The sequence below is a fragment of the Mytilus californianus genome, unplaced genomic scaffold, assembly GCF_021869535.1.
Source record: "Mytilus californianus isolate M0D057914Y unplaced genomic scaffold, xbMytCali1.0.p SCAF_10, whole genome shotgun sequence".
NCBI classification, from domain to species: domain Eukaryota; kingdom Metazoa; phylum Mollusca; class Bivalvia; order Mytilida; family Mytilidae; genus Mytilus; species Mytilus californianus.
This window is the reverse complement of record NW_026262582.1, coordinates 15,886,032-15,905,141: the sequence shown is the minus strand read 5'-3', so window position 1 is coordinate 15,905,141 and position 19,110 is coordinate 15,886,032. Positions and strand designations below refer to the sequence as shown.

Genomic DNA, 19,110 nt, shown 5'->3' with positions numbered 1-19,110 from the left:
TGTGAATAAATTGAATGATACTACCGAATATTTGCCATGCACACCAAATCCTCCTAATTACCAAACATTCAGATTTAATCAAAGAAAACCACTGACTAATTTAAATTCCTGATTTGGGACAGACACATGAATATTTGGTAGAGTTAAACTAGTTAATCATTAGATGCCTACCCTTTCTCTCTGCATTAAACTCGATACTATATCTTTTTTTTGGGGACATGAAACATTAAAACAAAGAAAAAAATAGTTCAAGTGGAATTTTTAAAGGTTTATTGCAATTTAAAATATATTTTTGCAAGACATAATGTTATTCAGATGTATAACTGCAAATGTCCACCCTCAAACAATAGAAGTAATATGCTAAAAGTATAAAATGTAATATATGTTTCCTCTCTTTAACTACCCTACATTTTCATGCAACCGGAACTATCGTATAGCCATTTTCGAGTAGGACACTTAAGTTCTTAAATGTTGGTTTAGAACTGTTAAAGTCCAGAGCATTTCCCTGTATAGTCCATGTAAATTATTTAAAAAAAAAATATCTACCTACTTTTTTCAGTCAAAATGCATAACAGAAGTATAAAATATGTTTTGGTCTTACAATAACATATTTTAAATGCAAAGTGTGTTTTATTTTTTGAATGAAGTAGGTAATTGAGTGTCATACTAAAACATATAGTGCAAAAAGGATATTCAAAGAAAATTCGATGAGACAACTCAAAACATACCAAAAGAGGATATTAGAAATATGTCATAAATAACGATTAATTTATTAACTACCCTGGGTAGGTAAGCATACTCAATGGGTTTCGATTATAAGTGAATGATAGTTTGCTATATTAGAATAAAAATAACACACAATGACAAGAGGCTAAATGAAAAAATTGTAACCTTATTTAAGACAACAACTTTGAAAAATGACATATTTTGATACCGGCATCAAATTACTTCTTTTTTTTCTATTTCTATAGTTTATAAACATGAAACATAAATAAAAACACTAACTGATTAATTCCTTAACTAATAGCAAATTCAAAGACAATACTGAATTTACAAATCAGGGTAAAGCGTGAACTGTACTACTATACCAAAACTGGTACCGAAACAAACCATTATAATCGTAATAAAACAATTTGACCTGGATCATGGGGTGCCAGCAGCAGTAGTCTAAAAAAATGTTTGATGGAAACTTATTTCACGGTAATATTGTTTGCACTCATCTGTCAACGAATGATTTGTAATTTCTCAAAATAAGATGATTTCAAGTTTCTTCAGTGGGTACAAAGTACAATTAAGGAATAGTGAAACCTAGATATTGTTGAAGCCTTGTACCCCAGTTTTACAATCAAACTTTAGAAATCTAAGTCATTTAATATTATTTAAATACCATCGCACCAGTTTCATTCCTATTAATTAGTGTGGTCAGATCATTTTGATTTACATGACGTTTAAAAGAAAAGTTAATTTAAATATGATTTTAAAATAAAGAAAACCGAAATAAGCAAAGTCTGACAAAATGTGTTTTGCAAATTTACACTCGTCTTTATTATGATATGTCTTATACGCAATTGTAATTTTGACATCTGTATTGAGGTTAGATTATTACTTGTCTAAATGAAGCACAATTTTAATAGCCATTTTTTCTTCTTCTTCGGTTGTTCGTAGAGATCAATAGTTAACATTGACTATAATTTTTATTTCACAAGTCACTATGAAACTAAGTTATTATTATATATATAATATTCAAATCAAATATTTTGCTTTAATCACTCATTACAATTCCAACGTATAAAAAAAATTATGGATATATATATATATATATATATATATATATATATCTATCTTAACTGCACTCTTTTGTTAAAAATTCAATTGCAATATAATTGCGTCAAAGTGCAAACATGTTAGTTTAATAAAACCGTGTTTTAAATATCGCTCGATGTTAATTGCAGCAACGAAAAACGTTATAACAACAACTCGCTGGAGGTTTTTAACCAGAATCTAATATCTATAAATATTTACAGTAGAAAAATAATAAATTGAGAAAGACATAATGTATTTTCAAGATCAAATACAAATTACCCTGGATTCTTTATAAGGAATTATTGGCTGTTATTTGTGATACATGTTAATCGATTTAAACGTTGAATAAAGCTGCAATGTTACAGAATCACCGATAGATAATCAATGATAAATTTATATAGCGTCCATATTAGAAAAACCAGGGAAGAAAAGTCATAAGTAAAAAAATATTATAACAAAACTTACATCATTTCGTCTTTAGGAATAGGTTTATACGCAAATTTCTTTCGAAAAAGAAAACATATCATTTCTAATTCAAATCCCTAGAAGCATATAAATCTCCACCGTCAGAATCCTGCAACTCATTCTTAACTTCTATAATTATTCCTATAACAATCCTGCTGCCTTTACTGAACAAAATCTGCCATACTTTATTCCGAAGGTATGTTCCGAAGGTAGCAATCGATGCTTCTACCTTATTCACCTATTATAAACTGGAATATATTTACATTCACCGGTTCCATTGCAAACGTTGGACATCAATAATTTAAACAGAGGATCGGAGAACGTGTAAGTAAATAGTAAAGGGTTATTATTGTATGCAAACCTGAATAGCGTTAGACCTGATAAATAATCAAAATCAATTATTCAGCAATAGTTTCGAATTTTTAATGGCGGGAAAGCGTATTATGATCTCGTTGAATCATAATGAATTAGAAGAGATGTTGCGTCATTTTACTACATTGTATGGAAATAGTGCAATAGACAAAACAATCACGTGGGTTAATGTAAGAAGTTCATAAGGAATGGTTTAATCATACTATGAGCCACACTCCTAATTCAAAATAGATGTTAATTAATACGTGAAGAAAAAATACTTTGTGAAAATGTAGTAAACATTTCACTAGAGGTCAATGAATTCCGTAGTATTGAGATTTTTTCCTTGTCATTTAAATCTTGTTTTCAATGTTACAAAACTCCTAAGGCAAAGTTGATCTTAACGATTTTTGCTGATCTTTTAAGGTTTATAACTATTTGTTGTGATGCTTTTTAAATGTTTTATGTGTTTGACTTTCAAAACTTTTAGACTTACGCGTGCTAGAAGTGGTAGTAAGCAATTATATGCCAATGATTTATTAGATACTTTAAATATATGTATGATGTAAGATAAGACAAGAGGGAACATTAGTTTTATGTCGTTAAAACCGTAGGCTGAAGCTGGACCACCAAAGCCATTATATACAAACGCTACGTGGAAATTTCAAAATTTGAACTCTGGTGGATAGTTGTCTATATTTACATAGAGGGTCTGGCTGGATAAGAGGGGTATCTATATTTACATAGAGGGTCTGGATAAGAGGGGTATCATTTCTGTAATATTTTATTTTTAGTCCTTTTTTTCTTTATTATTTTTTTTTTGCCCTTTCTCCCATTTCTGTCCTTTATTCTTTATTCTATTAACACCATCAGACCTTAATGTTAAACTGATTAAGTGATATAGCCCACCATTTTAGATCAACACATATTAATGTCAAATAATTGCACGTATATACAATGCGAATAAAATAAAAACATAGTTGGACTTTATTTAAGCGTAACAGTGAATGTATCCACTTGCAAACATGTAGCAGTCATAATAAACATGCTTCACATTTTGAAAGAGAATAATAAATATTTTTGGTAAAAACAAATCTTATATAAAAAAGAAGATGTGGTATGCATGCCATTGAGTCAACTCTCCAACAGAGACTAAATGACGTAGACGTTAACAACTATAGGACTTGGATGGAGAGTTGTCTCATTGGCACTCATACCACATCTTCTTATTTCTATGTTCTCTTTGTCACATGACCATGACAACATTATCATAGATAGGTAACTGCGGCAAACATGTATATTTAACCAATACCCAAACGCGGGGTTCACATGTAAACAGTTTGTGCAGATAAATGGAAAAAAAACCCCGTCCGAAATGCAATTATCAAAAATTATTGATATGGACATTGTGTGTTACGCCATCCCATTTATCCTTTTTAAGATGTTTACAACATTTTTTAAGTGAACCAGATCCCTATAAATTAATCGGAATAAGTCATCCCTGTCCTGTCAATAAAAATCTGGACGTAAGGTTCTTCATGTACACAGAATATTGACTGGTTTCATTGAGATAAAAAAGACTGATCTTTCTCTCATGGAGGTAGATTTCAAGCTCTTAAGGATCATTAAAACAGAGCAAAACTGCAGTGAAAAATCATTAGAGCATTTATCATTGTAGCTACTGAAAATTTTCTTGGCAGATTAATGACAATTTAGCTGAGACAAATATTTCTGTATGTGTATCATACAGTTATGGATTCAAACAAAAATTAAACAAGTCGATACATATAGCCAATCATTTATAACTTAGTATCAGAAGTTGTAAATATAGTTTCACTTTGAGCATATTGAGCGTGTAGAAACAAAAATATGGTCATGCTTAACTTTTATTGTTTTGTGTCAAATCTAAACCAACCAGGAAGAAAAACATACGTAGAAAAAAAACCCACACATAATTAATAAAACACGCCTTACAGTTTGACTTGTTCAAACATTTTATCTAGCAAACTAAACATTATTATCGAATGTATTTATATCGAACCAAGTAATACTTTAGGATATGCATAGCACAAAATTTCCACCGGCTTCTTAGAAATATGAGTCTATTACTTTTCAAACAATGATTAATTTTGGTAACATTGTTATGTTTCACTCGTGTCAACTCGGCAGATTCCGTTCCTCCGTCTAACGGATAGAAAGAGAGTAGCGGATTTAGCCGAGCATTGCCGACTGTGTAACTAGGTTCTCCGGAAAAGTAATGTTCCTGTCTGATAGGCATTTATCGCACATCCTCTTTCTGTCATAATGATTTATATATATATTATTTCACCTAAAGCCTTGCAAAATGAATGCTATCAAAAGCTTTGAAATTTTGAAATCACGGTTTCATCAAATGGCGCAGAATTACAGAAAATACTTTAAAATTTTTAATATTCATTTTCATCAATATGTGAAATTCTGTTCGCTTTCCTTTGAAGTAAATAAAATGGTTCTATTTTCAGAATTTTTTTATTTATTACCACAAACGGAATATTTCAAAGAATATATGACCTTTTCTTGTTTGGTTTTAAACATACGTAGCTTCTATTTAAGGCTCTTCGTGTGAACTAAACTTTCATATGAGAAAAGACAACAGAAATAGAAGACATAAAACTTCATCATCATATTTAAATCTAATGCCAACCAATGTAAAGAGGTGTAAAAATAACATTAGAAGGGCAACACATAGTCAGTCTTCAATAATATAAACCGGTGTATAACTGTACAAAATGTAAGGCGAGTCTTTAAAATCTGTGATTAATTAAACAGACATAATCAAGACCTACCGTCAACAAAAATTCCTAAAAAAAGAGCAAAAACATTAAGGAAAGGCACAAGCAAGATTATTACTAACGGGATTCTACACATCAACACGGGTTTTTTTACGGAATTGTTTTTACTTTGCAGTGATCAATAGGAGCACTTGCCGCACTCTAACATATTGTCAAACGGTTACGTCATTTCCGCTGTTCTGAATATTGAATTTACATTTGTTTCATTTCTCTTTAATCATTATAAAATACTTTGATATTTTACCACAGTGTACAATATGTTAAAATAAAGAAAGAAATTTAATCTGTGGTTTCAAATTTTAACAATGTTTACTTTGAGTCATTTTGAAAAAGTTCTGAAATAGCAAAGCAAAGAAATGAAATGAGACACGGTTTATGGCATTTTATAGGAAACAGCGTATTTCAGAGATCTACTTTATATTTAAAATGCAATATTCAGATATATAAAGTTGATATGCAATTCTTTTGTTTCAATTTTAATGGCGATATCGGATTTCAAAATAAAAATATCGCATTTGAAATTGTATTACAATGACGCAAATACGATTCAAATGAATGATGTCATACTATTTATGGATTACTAAATCAATACTATCATATATACTAAGTAGAAAGTACCAGATCACATGTGTAAAAGGAATTAAAGGAAACGAGACTTGTATACAGACAAACAAGTAAAGACATATATACGAGCAGCTGACGCTTGAAATATGGCTACTTGGCAAAGTCGATATTTCATTTGGCTATTTGTGTTGTTGGGTTGCTGTCTCATTGAAGCTTACGTTACAAAGTCTTTTTTTTTTTACTTTATAAGTCAGAGACGAAAGCTATAGTCCTTTTACTAGTACTTTATAAGAGGATCTGAATGAAGGGGCTTCATTTATAAAATTTTATTTCTAATTTTACTATATTCTTTATTTCGCCTATTTTATCTGTTCTTTATAAATTAATTCACCATTATTCTCCATTCGTTATAGTTTCGCCCAATTTTCTCTATTCTATATTTTTCTATACCAATTTTCTCTATTCTATATTTTTCTATAACATTTTTTTCTATTTTGTAAAGTTCATCCTGACTCTCTAATCATGCCTTGATAATTAATTTCAAACAGGTATGAAGAACAGAAAGTAATAAAGAAAGGAAGCAGACGAGAATGGACGATAAAGGGAAAAATATAAGAACCAAAATGATCAAGAGTATACCAACCATTAGCATTGAATTTAAAAAAAAACCGAAGACAACATAGAAATTAAAAGAAATGACAAATGTGTATAATTCTGTATAAGAAAGCTACGTCTCTCAGAAATTATTGAAATTCTATCTACCTAATAGCCTTAATCTTAACAAACTTAGTTTATATCATTCTATATTTATCTATTTTCACAGTGCCAACCAGTACTATATCGGCTGACACTGAACTCAATATTATTTTGTTCTGGACTGACACCACAAGAAACAAAAGTGATGTAAGACGTGTTTGAGTTATTTAACTATTAGTACAGTGTACCTTTTAACGTTTCTCAGACATTTTGACAAGGGTAATCAAATTTTGCAAAATTGCCAAGTGAACATCAATTTGACGTCACAATTATAGTTATCTTGTAGACATAATTGATCACCTTTGTGTTATAATTGCCATTACAAGAATCGGTCTAGTTCAAACATTAAAAGACTGGCATTACGAGAGAAAATTGCCCAGGTTGCAGTTACTTCTTTCAAAAATATAAAATATAGCTTGTTTTCTCTGTATTCGTGTCATTTGAGGGAAATTAGACGTGATACAGACTGTTACTGTATATTAAATTATTTTTTGAATGGGTTTGACGAATAAAGTCACACAACACATCAAAGCTTTGTCCATTTCTTAGTTTAACAAATATAGTTGCTTACATGAGTCAATATTGAAGGCTATTTTTTTTTTTTGACTTTTGTTAGATATTTCATCTTTTCTCGAATGGTGCAATGCGGACGTAGAACTGTTATACGGGTGGAATGTTAAAGAATCGAAGAGTCTTTCATTTCCTTACCTCATTATTTTTTAGATATTTTTTCTCTATTGTTTATTTATTTTGTTCATTATTTTCTATTCTTTATATATAAGCACCCAAGTATTCACTTTTTTTTTTCTTTTTTTTTTTGCCTATTTTTCTCTATTCTCTATTCTTTTTTTTTTGTCATTAATTTTGCCGTAACATGATTTTCCCTATTGTTTTCTATTCTATAAACCCCATCCAGACCCTCATGAAAACACAGAGGACACAAAAAGAACAATCTTAGCCTAATTAGACGATAAATAGACTGACAACAATAAGTTGATTTTAGCCAAAAAATATTGTTTTCTGGCCACAGAATAATGATTTGATTTGATTTTTGGTGTTTTAACGCCACTTTTAAGCACCGCTTTTGGGCTATTCGTGGCGGCCAGTTTTTATTGGTGGAGGAAGCCGGAGTGCCATGAGAAAACAACCGACCTTCGATAGGAAAACTGACAATCCTAGTCAATTAAGATTTGAGTCGATTGCACCCGCACGAGCGGGGTTCGAACTCACAACCTCAGTGTTGACCGGCTAGTGATTACAGTAGTAACTACTTAGACCACTGGGCCACCGAGGCCCCCCACACAATAGTAAGTGGATATCTTATCCAACTACTTTAAAGCCTTTATAGAATAGCAATACTTTTATGCATAAACACAAATGTTCCATAATAACTGCGTATTTTGAAAAAAAAGAGGAATTGATTACTGGAAGTCATTTCAACACTTTCGCCTATTGTGTAGGTATCAAATACGAGCTAGAATATACTAACCACCTTAAACTTTTCATATGTTGCAATCTACAAAGAATTGTTTTTCCCATATATATTTTACTAACATATTCATTTTTCTGTTGGTAATTATTTACTATTCATTTTTGGTGTGATCCCAACAGACTTTTCATGTAAATGAACTGTAAAACTTGACAGTCATCTTTAGCCATGCGTGAACAAAAATAGAATCTTCATGTACAATTATGGATATGTAATCATTGATTATTAAGAGTGGATTCTATTTCAATTAACCATATTAACTCCTGTCCTAAACGTGTCAACAAATCGATGATGATTTTAATTATTTATGCATTTGTCCTTTTGTAGTTAATGCAAGGACAACTTAAGCTTCAGAATAACATTGATTACACATCTTGGTCATTGAAACGCTTTTCGTTTATTATGGTTATGATAGCACCGACCAATGGTCGATAAAACAATGATCTATCGACGCATAGCTATAAAGCGTTCGTCTGTTTACATTTTTTAATATCAATTTTAAAGGATGCCTCGTAGACATATAAATCAATTAATATAATTTCTCTTTTCATGAGAATTGTAAACATGAAAATTCAATATACAGACCTTCGAAGTCATTTTTTGTTGTTATTCAATTTCATTTACCATATCGTTTACATTAGTCATAAAAAGGAATACCGAGAGAAATAATTTGATAATATGAAAGTTCACATTCAGTTGCATCAAAAATAAGATACTTTATTTAGTACGAACATTTTACGCGTCAAAATACAGGTTTATAACATGCTTATCTTCAGTTACATAGAAATTAGTATTTTATAAATATTTACATGCAAAGAAATTTCAAGGTAAACAATGATTTATTTCCTAACCCAGGATAAAGGGGGGTTCCAACTATATGTCCCCATTCAAACGCATCGTCAAAAAAGGGGGGATTCCAACCCCCGGAACCCCCCACCACCTGGATCCGCCACTGTAGCCATCGTTGAGCAGTTTATAGAACGACAGAATTATTCGGGTTTATCTTTGTCCTGATCTCAAACTATTAAAAACATACCAGCAAAAAGTCGCAAAACAAAGAAACACAACTTCGCATGAATCTTTTTTGCAGCAGTAAGTTCGATATTCTCGCGACGGATTGATGGAATTAAACAGTAATTAACATGACCTAAATCCTATATTTTATTACGATTGCAACAATAACAAAATCCTAAAAAGATTTCTGTACAGAAAAAAGGAAATTGTTCTGCGGATAAGACCAATAAAATCGTCAATGTTTTAACTACTGTAAAGTACATCAGTTTGTCTGAGACGAGATCGTTACTTCTTATGCAGCATTCAAGAGAGAGAGAGAGAGAGAGAGAGAGAGAGAGAGAGAGAGAGAGAGAGAGAGAGAGAGAGAGAGAGGAAATTTCATTTGAGAGACATCATACATGTAACTTTCACTGTTCTATGAACCTAATTTTTGTTTTCACAATGTTCACAATATGTAAGAAGAATTCTATTTTCTAGTCTAGATTACTCTCAGATTAAAATCAAATTGCTAAAACATGTTTGACCGTTTTGATTGATCCAAAGCATTCTTTAAAAGGCATTATGGGAATGGTGCTGTTTTTTGGCCGTTTTGATAGGTCTAATTCAGCATTTACATAGCAATGATTGAACGACGCTACTTTTGGCAGAAATGATTGTTCCAAACATCATTTACAAAGACTCGCCGCGATATAGCCTTTTTGCGCTAATGCGGCGTAAAGCAAACATCATTTGAAATGAAGCTACGACTGCAAAACGTAACTTACGAGGACGGAAGTTTTGATTTTGGAACTGATGAGTTCTTCAATTTGTCGTTCTACAAATGTTGTACCGTAAGTTCTATGACGGTGACTTATGTAAATTAAACAGTAAGAAAAGACTGACAACGACAGATGTTTTAGGTTCAGTTTAAATGGCACGTTGGCAGATAATTACGTTAATTAAAGACATTCTAACAGAAATCAATGAACAACGGCCAATAAATTGATGCCTCTGTTGATAATAAAAGGCCAGCTTCAAAATAAAAAGTCTATTACCATTGTCACTTCAAAAGACAGAACAAAAGGCTTTTATTAAATCGGATAAAATTTCATTGGTTAATTAAAAAACACATCAAATGGTTATAATACTGTGACAAGATGTTAAAAAAGGTCAATATTTTCTTTATGACATACATTATGTACTTTTGAATCTATGCTTTAAACTCTGTCCGGCAAATTGCGTACAAAAATTGATGCACTCCAATTTTGATACACTACTGGCATCTAAATTCTAATGCAACTGAATGAAACTATGTACACGACGACGTTTGCTTGCACAGTTTCAGACGATTTCAAATTATGGTTTTAAATCAATTTGATATTTTCAAATAAGCCTTTTGAAATAAGCAATGCGTCTATTTGTAGTTCAAGTTTTTTTAAGGATAGGTTTGCGAATTTTAAAATACCACGAAAATCACAAAAAATATTGAACCTCAAAGATGATAATTGCTTTACAATCTTTATTGTTCTTCATTTTTTTTTAATTCTCGAATGAAAATATTATATTAAAAATCCGAGATATTTTTTCTATCTTCGAAAAGATATTTAAAAAAATATAGTATGCTCAGTAAAATATATGTTTAACGAAGAATGACTTCTTCGTGAATCTTCGTGAATACCTCATTTTGAGAAAAGGAAATATGGGGGCATACGTCAATGGGACAGCAACTCAACGAAACAAACAACTTAGTTTATCAGATATCGACTCTTACCCGTCCGGTAAAAAGTAGTCCATTAAAGGGGCTTGCAAATCGCCCATTGGTATTTCATGACCGGAAGGGTGGGATGAGGAATGATCGGACCCACCACCTCCCGCTCCCTCTTGATGACGACGCTCGTTGTGACGGTGATGATGGTGGTGGTGTCGACCCCCACCCCCTCCTCCTCCTTTTTTTCCAGGCATCACTATTTAGTATTAATCCAACTTCTAGACTTACATTTGTTATGGAGATTTCAGAATTTGTAGATCCCGGATGTAATCCTTAATGCACAGATCCGTGAAGCCTCTCTAAAACTAAAAACCAGACTGTTGTTCCTAAATTTATTTCACGTATTCATAACAAAATTTTCAATCCTTTATGAATGTTATTTTTTTCTGATTCACTTTGACACATAAAGGCAAAATCTTTGGTAAGAAAACAGTTCCAGGAAATTTGTGTAAAACATTCATGACTTGGCTTCGTTGAATATTTGCCCATGCAGATCAAAATGAGGGAAAGTTGTTATCCCATTAAACATTTTCCAGACGCCGTTCCTATTTTTCTTATAAAACTGGGTTACACTGTTTTCGTATAAGATATGCCCAAGTCAATAGTAAAAAAACAGTTCCAGTACAAAACGTATCTACCAGAAAGACGTTCGGGTGAAGACATGTGCAAGACTTCAAGAAGATCTTATATGGACGTCAAAAATGCATAAATAATTGATACATTTATCATTACCCAAGGGAGCGCTCATTTTATTCAATTATTTGTAACCCCTTGGTACATTTTACTAAAGAATATCTCCCCAATATGTATAAGAGATCAATTGGCGATGATACACAAAGAGTTATGAATTATATAAAGAATCAACAGTAATAATTGTGCACATTAGGTGGAAATTTCTTTATATTGTTTCAGTAAACGCCGTCAATCCCGCGCGTATTCTTAAATGAGCATCTATACAATCATCTTACTCTCTTAAGCAACTTATATATAAATAACTGGTTAATTGTCGCTAATGATAATTATTTTATTTGTTTGTAAAATATGCAGATGTCCTCACAGGGACAACGCCAGTGCAATTAGTAAAAATTTGCACATTCGGGAGTTCTCTAGGGTTATTATCTTTACAAATTTCTCGTTAATACGTGAATACATTCTCGTCATTAAATTAAATGTACAAATCTAAAGCACGAATATTTCGTCTCACGAAAACTGATGGTTTACCACTATGCTTCAACGCAAATCTACAACGGTAAGTTATTAGTAACTTAAGTAAAACACAAATTCCTGTAAGATTGAAAGCCCCCATTATTTTAAAAATAAATCACACAGCAACAGATATAGTTATATACAAGACTTATAAATCGGCTGCATCGTAACTACTAATTTTATAGAAGGTCTTAATTGATACAAAATCCATGTTTTCTGGTTTTCATTTTCTTTATGTTTACTAATCTTTACCTCAGATTATGTGACTATAAATACGCGATCCTTTTTCACTTGTTTTGGAAAATAAATAAAGTTACAATTCTTGTTTTTCAATGCAAGTTTTACTGTTTACCATTCATATAAAACCAAGAACAAAAACACATTGTTTACTTTAATTTACGCGTAACATTAGTAATATTTAAAATATGGCAAAAAAACTCACCTATAAACCAAAATAAATTAATGACTTTTTAAAAAATAATCATGGCGACAAACTTTTGTATTTTAGACAAAACTTGTATTTTCTATATATCCTTTCATGGTTGTATGGTGTCTATATTGACAACGTATTGTAAAAATAAATTTTATCAAGATTAACATTTACTAAATTCAAAATTTAGCATTGCTTAAATTATAATAATCAAACCAACTGATACCAAAAAGGGAACTCTACCTCCGTATATATCGACCAATTCAATTGATTTTTTTTTTCATATTATCAAACTTAAGGTGGTAAATAACACTACAGGGAGATAATTCTGTAAATATCAGCTGAACGTTTTAATCACATTCTATTTTTAAGGAAATATTAAGCTTCTCAATGATAAAAATTAGTGTTTGTCGAACTGCTATATATCCAATGAAATTTTTCCGATAAAGTGTGTGGTTCAAGTTTTTTGAAATTTTTATATTTTTGTCAAAGGGTCAAAGTAAAAGTTTTGTCCAAATTTTACGAAAATTAAACGAGCCAAATTAATTTTAGTCAAGGTGTTTGGTACCACCTTAAACCATTACAAGATCATTGGAAAAAACAGAAATAAAACGCTCTCCATTGCATTTATTTTGTTTTAAAGCTTAAACTTATGTGTGCTTTTTTTCAAAATAAAAAAAAAAAAGTAAGACGTTAACCGTCTTCAGACAACAGTCTATTTACATTGCTTTTCTCTGTATGAATATATTTCATCAAAACCCAGGAGAACACTATGAAGAGTAAATGCACATTAAGTGATAATCTAAAATAACAAACTAATTCGGTTTAGCCTTCCGACAGTTTATTCTTTGATCAATGGCTGACAAATACTTGAGTAAAGAGAAAACTAATCATATCACACGTTCTTTGTAGCCTCTTGCAATTTATTGAACATGATCGATAATCTCCAAGGGGGTACGAATGGAAAACAAACAGTCTGATAATCAAGTTATATTAAATACTTATGTTTTAGACTAATAAAAATTACACTTCAAATACATTTTATGGGAGAAATAATTGCTACTGGTGGTACAAACTTTTTTGTTGTAGTAATAACTCCATATAATCAAAACCTGTACTCGTACCGGAAGTGAGCTAAGAGATTACTGATGGCAGTGGATCGATATACAATTACTGTAGCAGTTTATGAATAAATTGTAGATTGCATATTGCTTCAAAAGAATTAAAACGGTCTTATATGTGTGATTAACGATTCATTCCAATTCATAATGTTCCAAGTGATTTGAATCAACGCGATAATAACATCAGAAATGTTCCGAGTGATTTCATTTAGCGCAATAATAACATCAAATGGACAATGAACACAACTTATATGTTGAGAGAAAATCCATTTATGTAGGTTGAATTAGGGAAATTTGATACAATCCTTTGAATTTCCCACATTCAAATGAACATAACTTTGTGGAAGAGCGCTTTAAGTCATAAAAGTAAAGAAGAAGGTGCAGTTCGGTTGAGAAAGAACTGATTGGAAATGAAGTCAATATGTTATACAGCCATATCAACGCATATTTGTGGATCTTACATATCTGACATAAAAAAGAAAAGAGAAAAAAAAATGAATAATGACTCTTTTAACATAAAAGTCTAGCTTCATATGAAACAACTGCAACATAATAATAATAATAATCATAAACAACCATATTAATGATAATGAACTTATGATATTAGTATCTTGAACAAGTGTATCCATTAATTGGTTCTCATATAGTCTTTTCATGTAATTCAGTTACTTACAATTTTAATAGAAAGTTCTAAAAAAATAAGGAGATGAGGTATGATTGCCAATGAGACAACTATCCAACATTGTACAAATGACGAGGTTATAAGCAACTATATATTTGTTATCGTACTACCTTCAACAATGAACAACACCAATACCGTATAGTCAGCTATAAAAGGTTATTATTGTACACTTTGAATAAAGACGGGATAAACCAACACCAAGAGCATAATAATAAATCAAAAGTCTGAGAGGAATAGACAACACAATGCATGTATAGTATGTCAAGACTCTTTGTATAACTATCATTCAAAAAGTATATTGAATATTGATATACCATATAAAAAAGGAGATGTGGTGTGATCGCCTATGAGACAACTATCCAACATAGTTCAAATGACAAAGATGAAAGCAATTATTATAGGTCACCGTACTGCCTTTAATAATGAGAAAACCCAACACCGTATACATATGTAGTCATCTATAAAAGGTCTCGACCATATTTTGATGGGGTGATGATTCTTATTAAACTGAAAAACAAAACCTTCACAAAATAAAATGAAGTTATTAAACAACTAACTTTTAATACATTTTTATAATTGATTAAAAAGGAATATTTTGGAATACAAATATGTAGACAGCTACCCAACAAAATAATACGACACAAAAATACAATTCACAGTCATCATAGAAATATAACGATTTTTTAACTATCAATTTGTGAATAGCTTGTTCTTAGATATTTATTTACCATTTTTCTTGTCTTTCTCTGATTTTTGCTATTTTGACGTCACGAATAGTGAGAATAAGTTACCATTACTGATGTCGTCACACACAAAGAACATTTTGTTTTTACATAGCGTTGAAAAGTACCATAAAACCTGTCTACATATCGTATGAAAATGATAAGGAAAGAGATTCTACTGTAAATCGTGCAAAATGATATTTTTTCTCCATAATAAAATAATAGTGTTAAAAATTGAAAAATTAACTGTCTATAGTAGATTATAATGACGAATTTCACTCTATGCAGTGGAATAATCTGTTTATCATTCCTATTAAGATCATACAAATACATGATCTTCAATTGCTCTTCAGTGAAGATAAAAATAACAAAGCTCTTCATTGTGAAGGTTAAAAATTCTTACCTGGTAAGAGATGAATGCATTGTTTCATTTGCCTAAACTGAAAGCCATTACAGGTCGAAAACCTGAATCGTTGGGGAATTGCATAAAACCAGTTGGTATTATTTAAAGAGCGACACATTTAAAGGGAAATCAATTGATATAACAATGACATTTTAGTATCATTTAAACAACATTGATTGTTTTCAATTTAAATAACGACAATAAAAGAATTCACTTTTTTAGAATATTAATCAAACAATGTTCACTTAGGCAACAATTGAACAAGCTTACATGGATCAAATATAGAACAGGGATACATGTTTGAAGTATGGTTTCAAAAGTGTTGGGCACATCTGCATCTACCCTTACAATGCAAGGGAAGAGTTATACATAGTCTCTTCTTCCATTCATCTTTTTTGGCCGTTCAGATAGACGACAAATACAGAAATCAATACAGACGTTTTAAGCAGACAGAGATTACAAAACAACCTTTGGGCAATGCATTGTCTATGAAAAAGTCCGAGAAGTATCAAAATATTAGTTTTTGACTTACTTGCACACCCAGTTATGGGTTACATATTTGCAAAGTATAAATATTCACGTATATGTGAGCCAAAATTTGTTCCTGTGAAAAAAGTTCCAGTGGAACTTATATCACAGGAAATATGTTCTGGGAGAACTTTTTTCACAGGTAATTTCTAAATAATTTGTTCCATCTCTATAAAATAAGTTCCACACTTTACCTGGTGATATAAGTACCGGGTTGGTGAAATTTGTTCCTTACCTAGTGAAATAAGTTCCGGGTTTATGAGATTTGTTCCTTACCTGTTGAAATAATTTCTGAGTTTGTGAGATTTGTTCCTCACCTGGTGAAATCAGTTCCTTGTCTGTGAAATATGTTCCACTGGTTAAACAAGTTATCTCATATACTGAGCATTTTTCATCAGTGAGTTTAAAGTTATCATTCAAGTGCATTTTAACAATAAGTATTATATTAATAATATAATAGATAAAAAGTGTAAATCATCCAGTTTGGATCCTATGGAGTATAGCAAATGTTTAATTATATACTCTGTAAAAAATATCTAAATGACACTTTTGAACCAGAAAAGATTAGAATAAGAAAAATCATTCAGAAAAAGTATAGTTTAAGAGGAACATATGTACTAATTTGAAAAGGACAAAGTGACTTGATCATTTATAAATATCAAAAGACATGTAGAAAAAAAAGACACACTCTTTTGAAACTGCATGTGCCATGTCCTAAGTACATGTATGACTAGAACACGGGGCCATGACAGTTAAAAGGAACCAAGGAGGAATACCGCATAAAACATAAATACAAATTATGATACATTACCATCGCTTTTATTTCTAATCTTCATCCTATAGTTACAGTCATGCCTTCAATTGGAAATGTATCCCATGCAAGTACACTCAGTACAGCATTTAGCTTGCATTATAATTTAGGTGTAACAAGAAAATGTTTCGGTGTGCAATTATGATTGAGCGGAACTTATTCATTAGTTTCTATGAAATATTTACATGTTCGTTTAAACTTAATGTCACAGGAACTTATTTAAAACTTTTTAATATTAATTGAAACAAAATTCATGGAGCTATGATTTTTGTTCAGGAACGTATTTCACATTTGGCCAAAAAATTAGTTCCGGAACAAATTTTACAGTGCTGGAACATATTTTCTGTGATATAAATTCCGGTGGAACATATTTCCTATGAAATTTGTTCCGGCGGAATAAATGTCACGCCGGAACAAATGTTATGTTACATATACTCTATCTTTTTTTAAATCTATTTTAAGGGCTGGCTTGGACCTAATATATACTTTATGTTTTTAATATCAAGGGGTTGACAGATGCTGCACTAAGTCCTTAAAGAAATTCCACTTGCCACAGGATACTACAAGTCCATGTAGTTAAGTCTTCGTTAAAATCATTCACTAGGAGGAAATATTGAATAACTTTTATTTTAACCGTAAGATTTCTGAAACCAAGTTTTAATGGAACTGTATAATTTCCGGAACCAAGTCTCAATAGAACAGTAAGATTTCCGTAACTCACTCTCAATGGGGAATATTTAGATGAATAGAGATAAAATATAATAATACAGATTAATCAAATGATTAATAAAAACGTCGATTTGTAAATACAGGTGTACAAATTTCAATCAAGTCATTATTCGGATGTCATGGTAACCTGTGGTTGCTTCCAGCATGCGACAGTTTTCCGATAAAAATGTGTTATCCAAATGAACAATGAAGGTATGGTATTCAAAACATAGAGATCTTTACCTTGTACTTTTAGAGATTTACGAGTTAAAATAAAATAGATATAATATGGGAAAAGACTTCAACGTGAAAAATAAAGTAATATTTCCTAAAATGAAAAACAATTAGACGAATATTTCTGTAAACAAAAACAAATATGGAAACGTCACCTGTTAACCATTATTTTTAACTACTAGTATGCGAAAATAGACAGTGATAAGTTTTAAACTTGTGTACTTTACAATGCACATCAAGTCTTTTCTAATACATTTTATTGACAGATTGGTTAATATAACGTGTATATCTAGATTAAAATACCATGATTTCAACTATAGACTTATATGTTGAATCATGTATTTCACATGCTGAGTATCTGTACGCAGGAAGACTATAAAACCTTTCGTACATATGATTCTAAAGCCCTTGTCTAACAGTTTTTACGGTTTTACTGATATTTAGATAAGATGCAGCAATGACTTATTTTACAGTTTAACTATCATCTCAACATCGAATCAGTCCAATATTCATCTGAGTAAACTTATAAATCAGATGTTTCAGAAGTCGGGTTCTCACTGGATTCGGTCAATCAAAGTGTTTTTGAAATCTTTGTTGAAATTTAAGCCAAAATTATGGACATCAGATGTACTGCTTAAACTTGCAATACTGTCTTTATAATTCCTTTTCAGAGTTCATATCTTATTGGGTGTTTTAATTTCATGTATTCCAAAAGGTGAAGCGTGGTATGCGCAAAATAGCAAGTGAATGTGTCTATATATTTAAGGTTTGAGATTACATTTGGAGATTTTAAAAACCATACATAAAAAAATCCTTACTCCAGAAAATACATTAAAAGTCTATAACAATATAGTGTTCGATCCGCTATAATAAATTGTGTGGGTAAATTGTGTGGGTAAATACGAAATGAATCATGTTGAAATGTATGTTTCAGTTACTTGTCTGTAATTCTTTCGACTTAATATAAGGATATATTTGTACATTAAATTATTATTTGTCGCCGAAAACTAATCTAGGGAGAACAAAACGTCACTATTGATAAAATGTAATTAAATCGTTATATTGTCATCTATCAAGTAGCCCGCCATTATCAGGCACGTGAACGATGATCTATATCATTCACGCGTTTATATTAAGCAACATAACAATTGTCTGTCAATAAATTGGACCGTCTGATAAAGGACGATTTAATATCTGATACGAAATTGGACATGGATTGATTATTCCGGTCTGGCTGATTAATTT

The 19,110-nt window shown here is 31.0% G+C and overlaps 1 protein-coding gene across 2 annotated transcripts in view; it reads right to left on the bottom strand.

The window, feature by feature from the left end:
* The window catches only part of LOC127717689 (innexin unc-9-like), a 101,743-nt gene that overhangs the window by 44,952 nt on the left and 37,681 nt on the right, over positions 1–19,110 (bottom strand). The window contains exon 1 of one of the 2 annotated variants that reach the window (XM_052223438.1): positions 2,269–3,789. The exons of the other annotated variant lie outside the window; for it this stretch is intronic. Coding sequence (XP_052079398.1) covers positions 2,269–2,330 — 62 coding nt within the window. The 5' untranslated portion in view covers positions 2,331–3,789. Of the gene's footprint in view, positions 1–2,268; positions 3,790–19,110 lie in introns of those variants that run through there. 2 annotated transcript variants of the gene reach the window in all.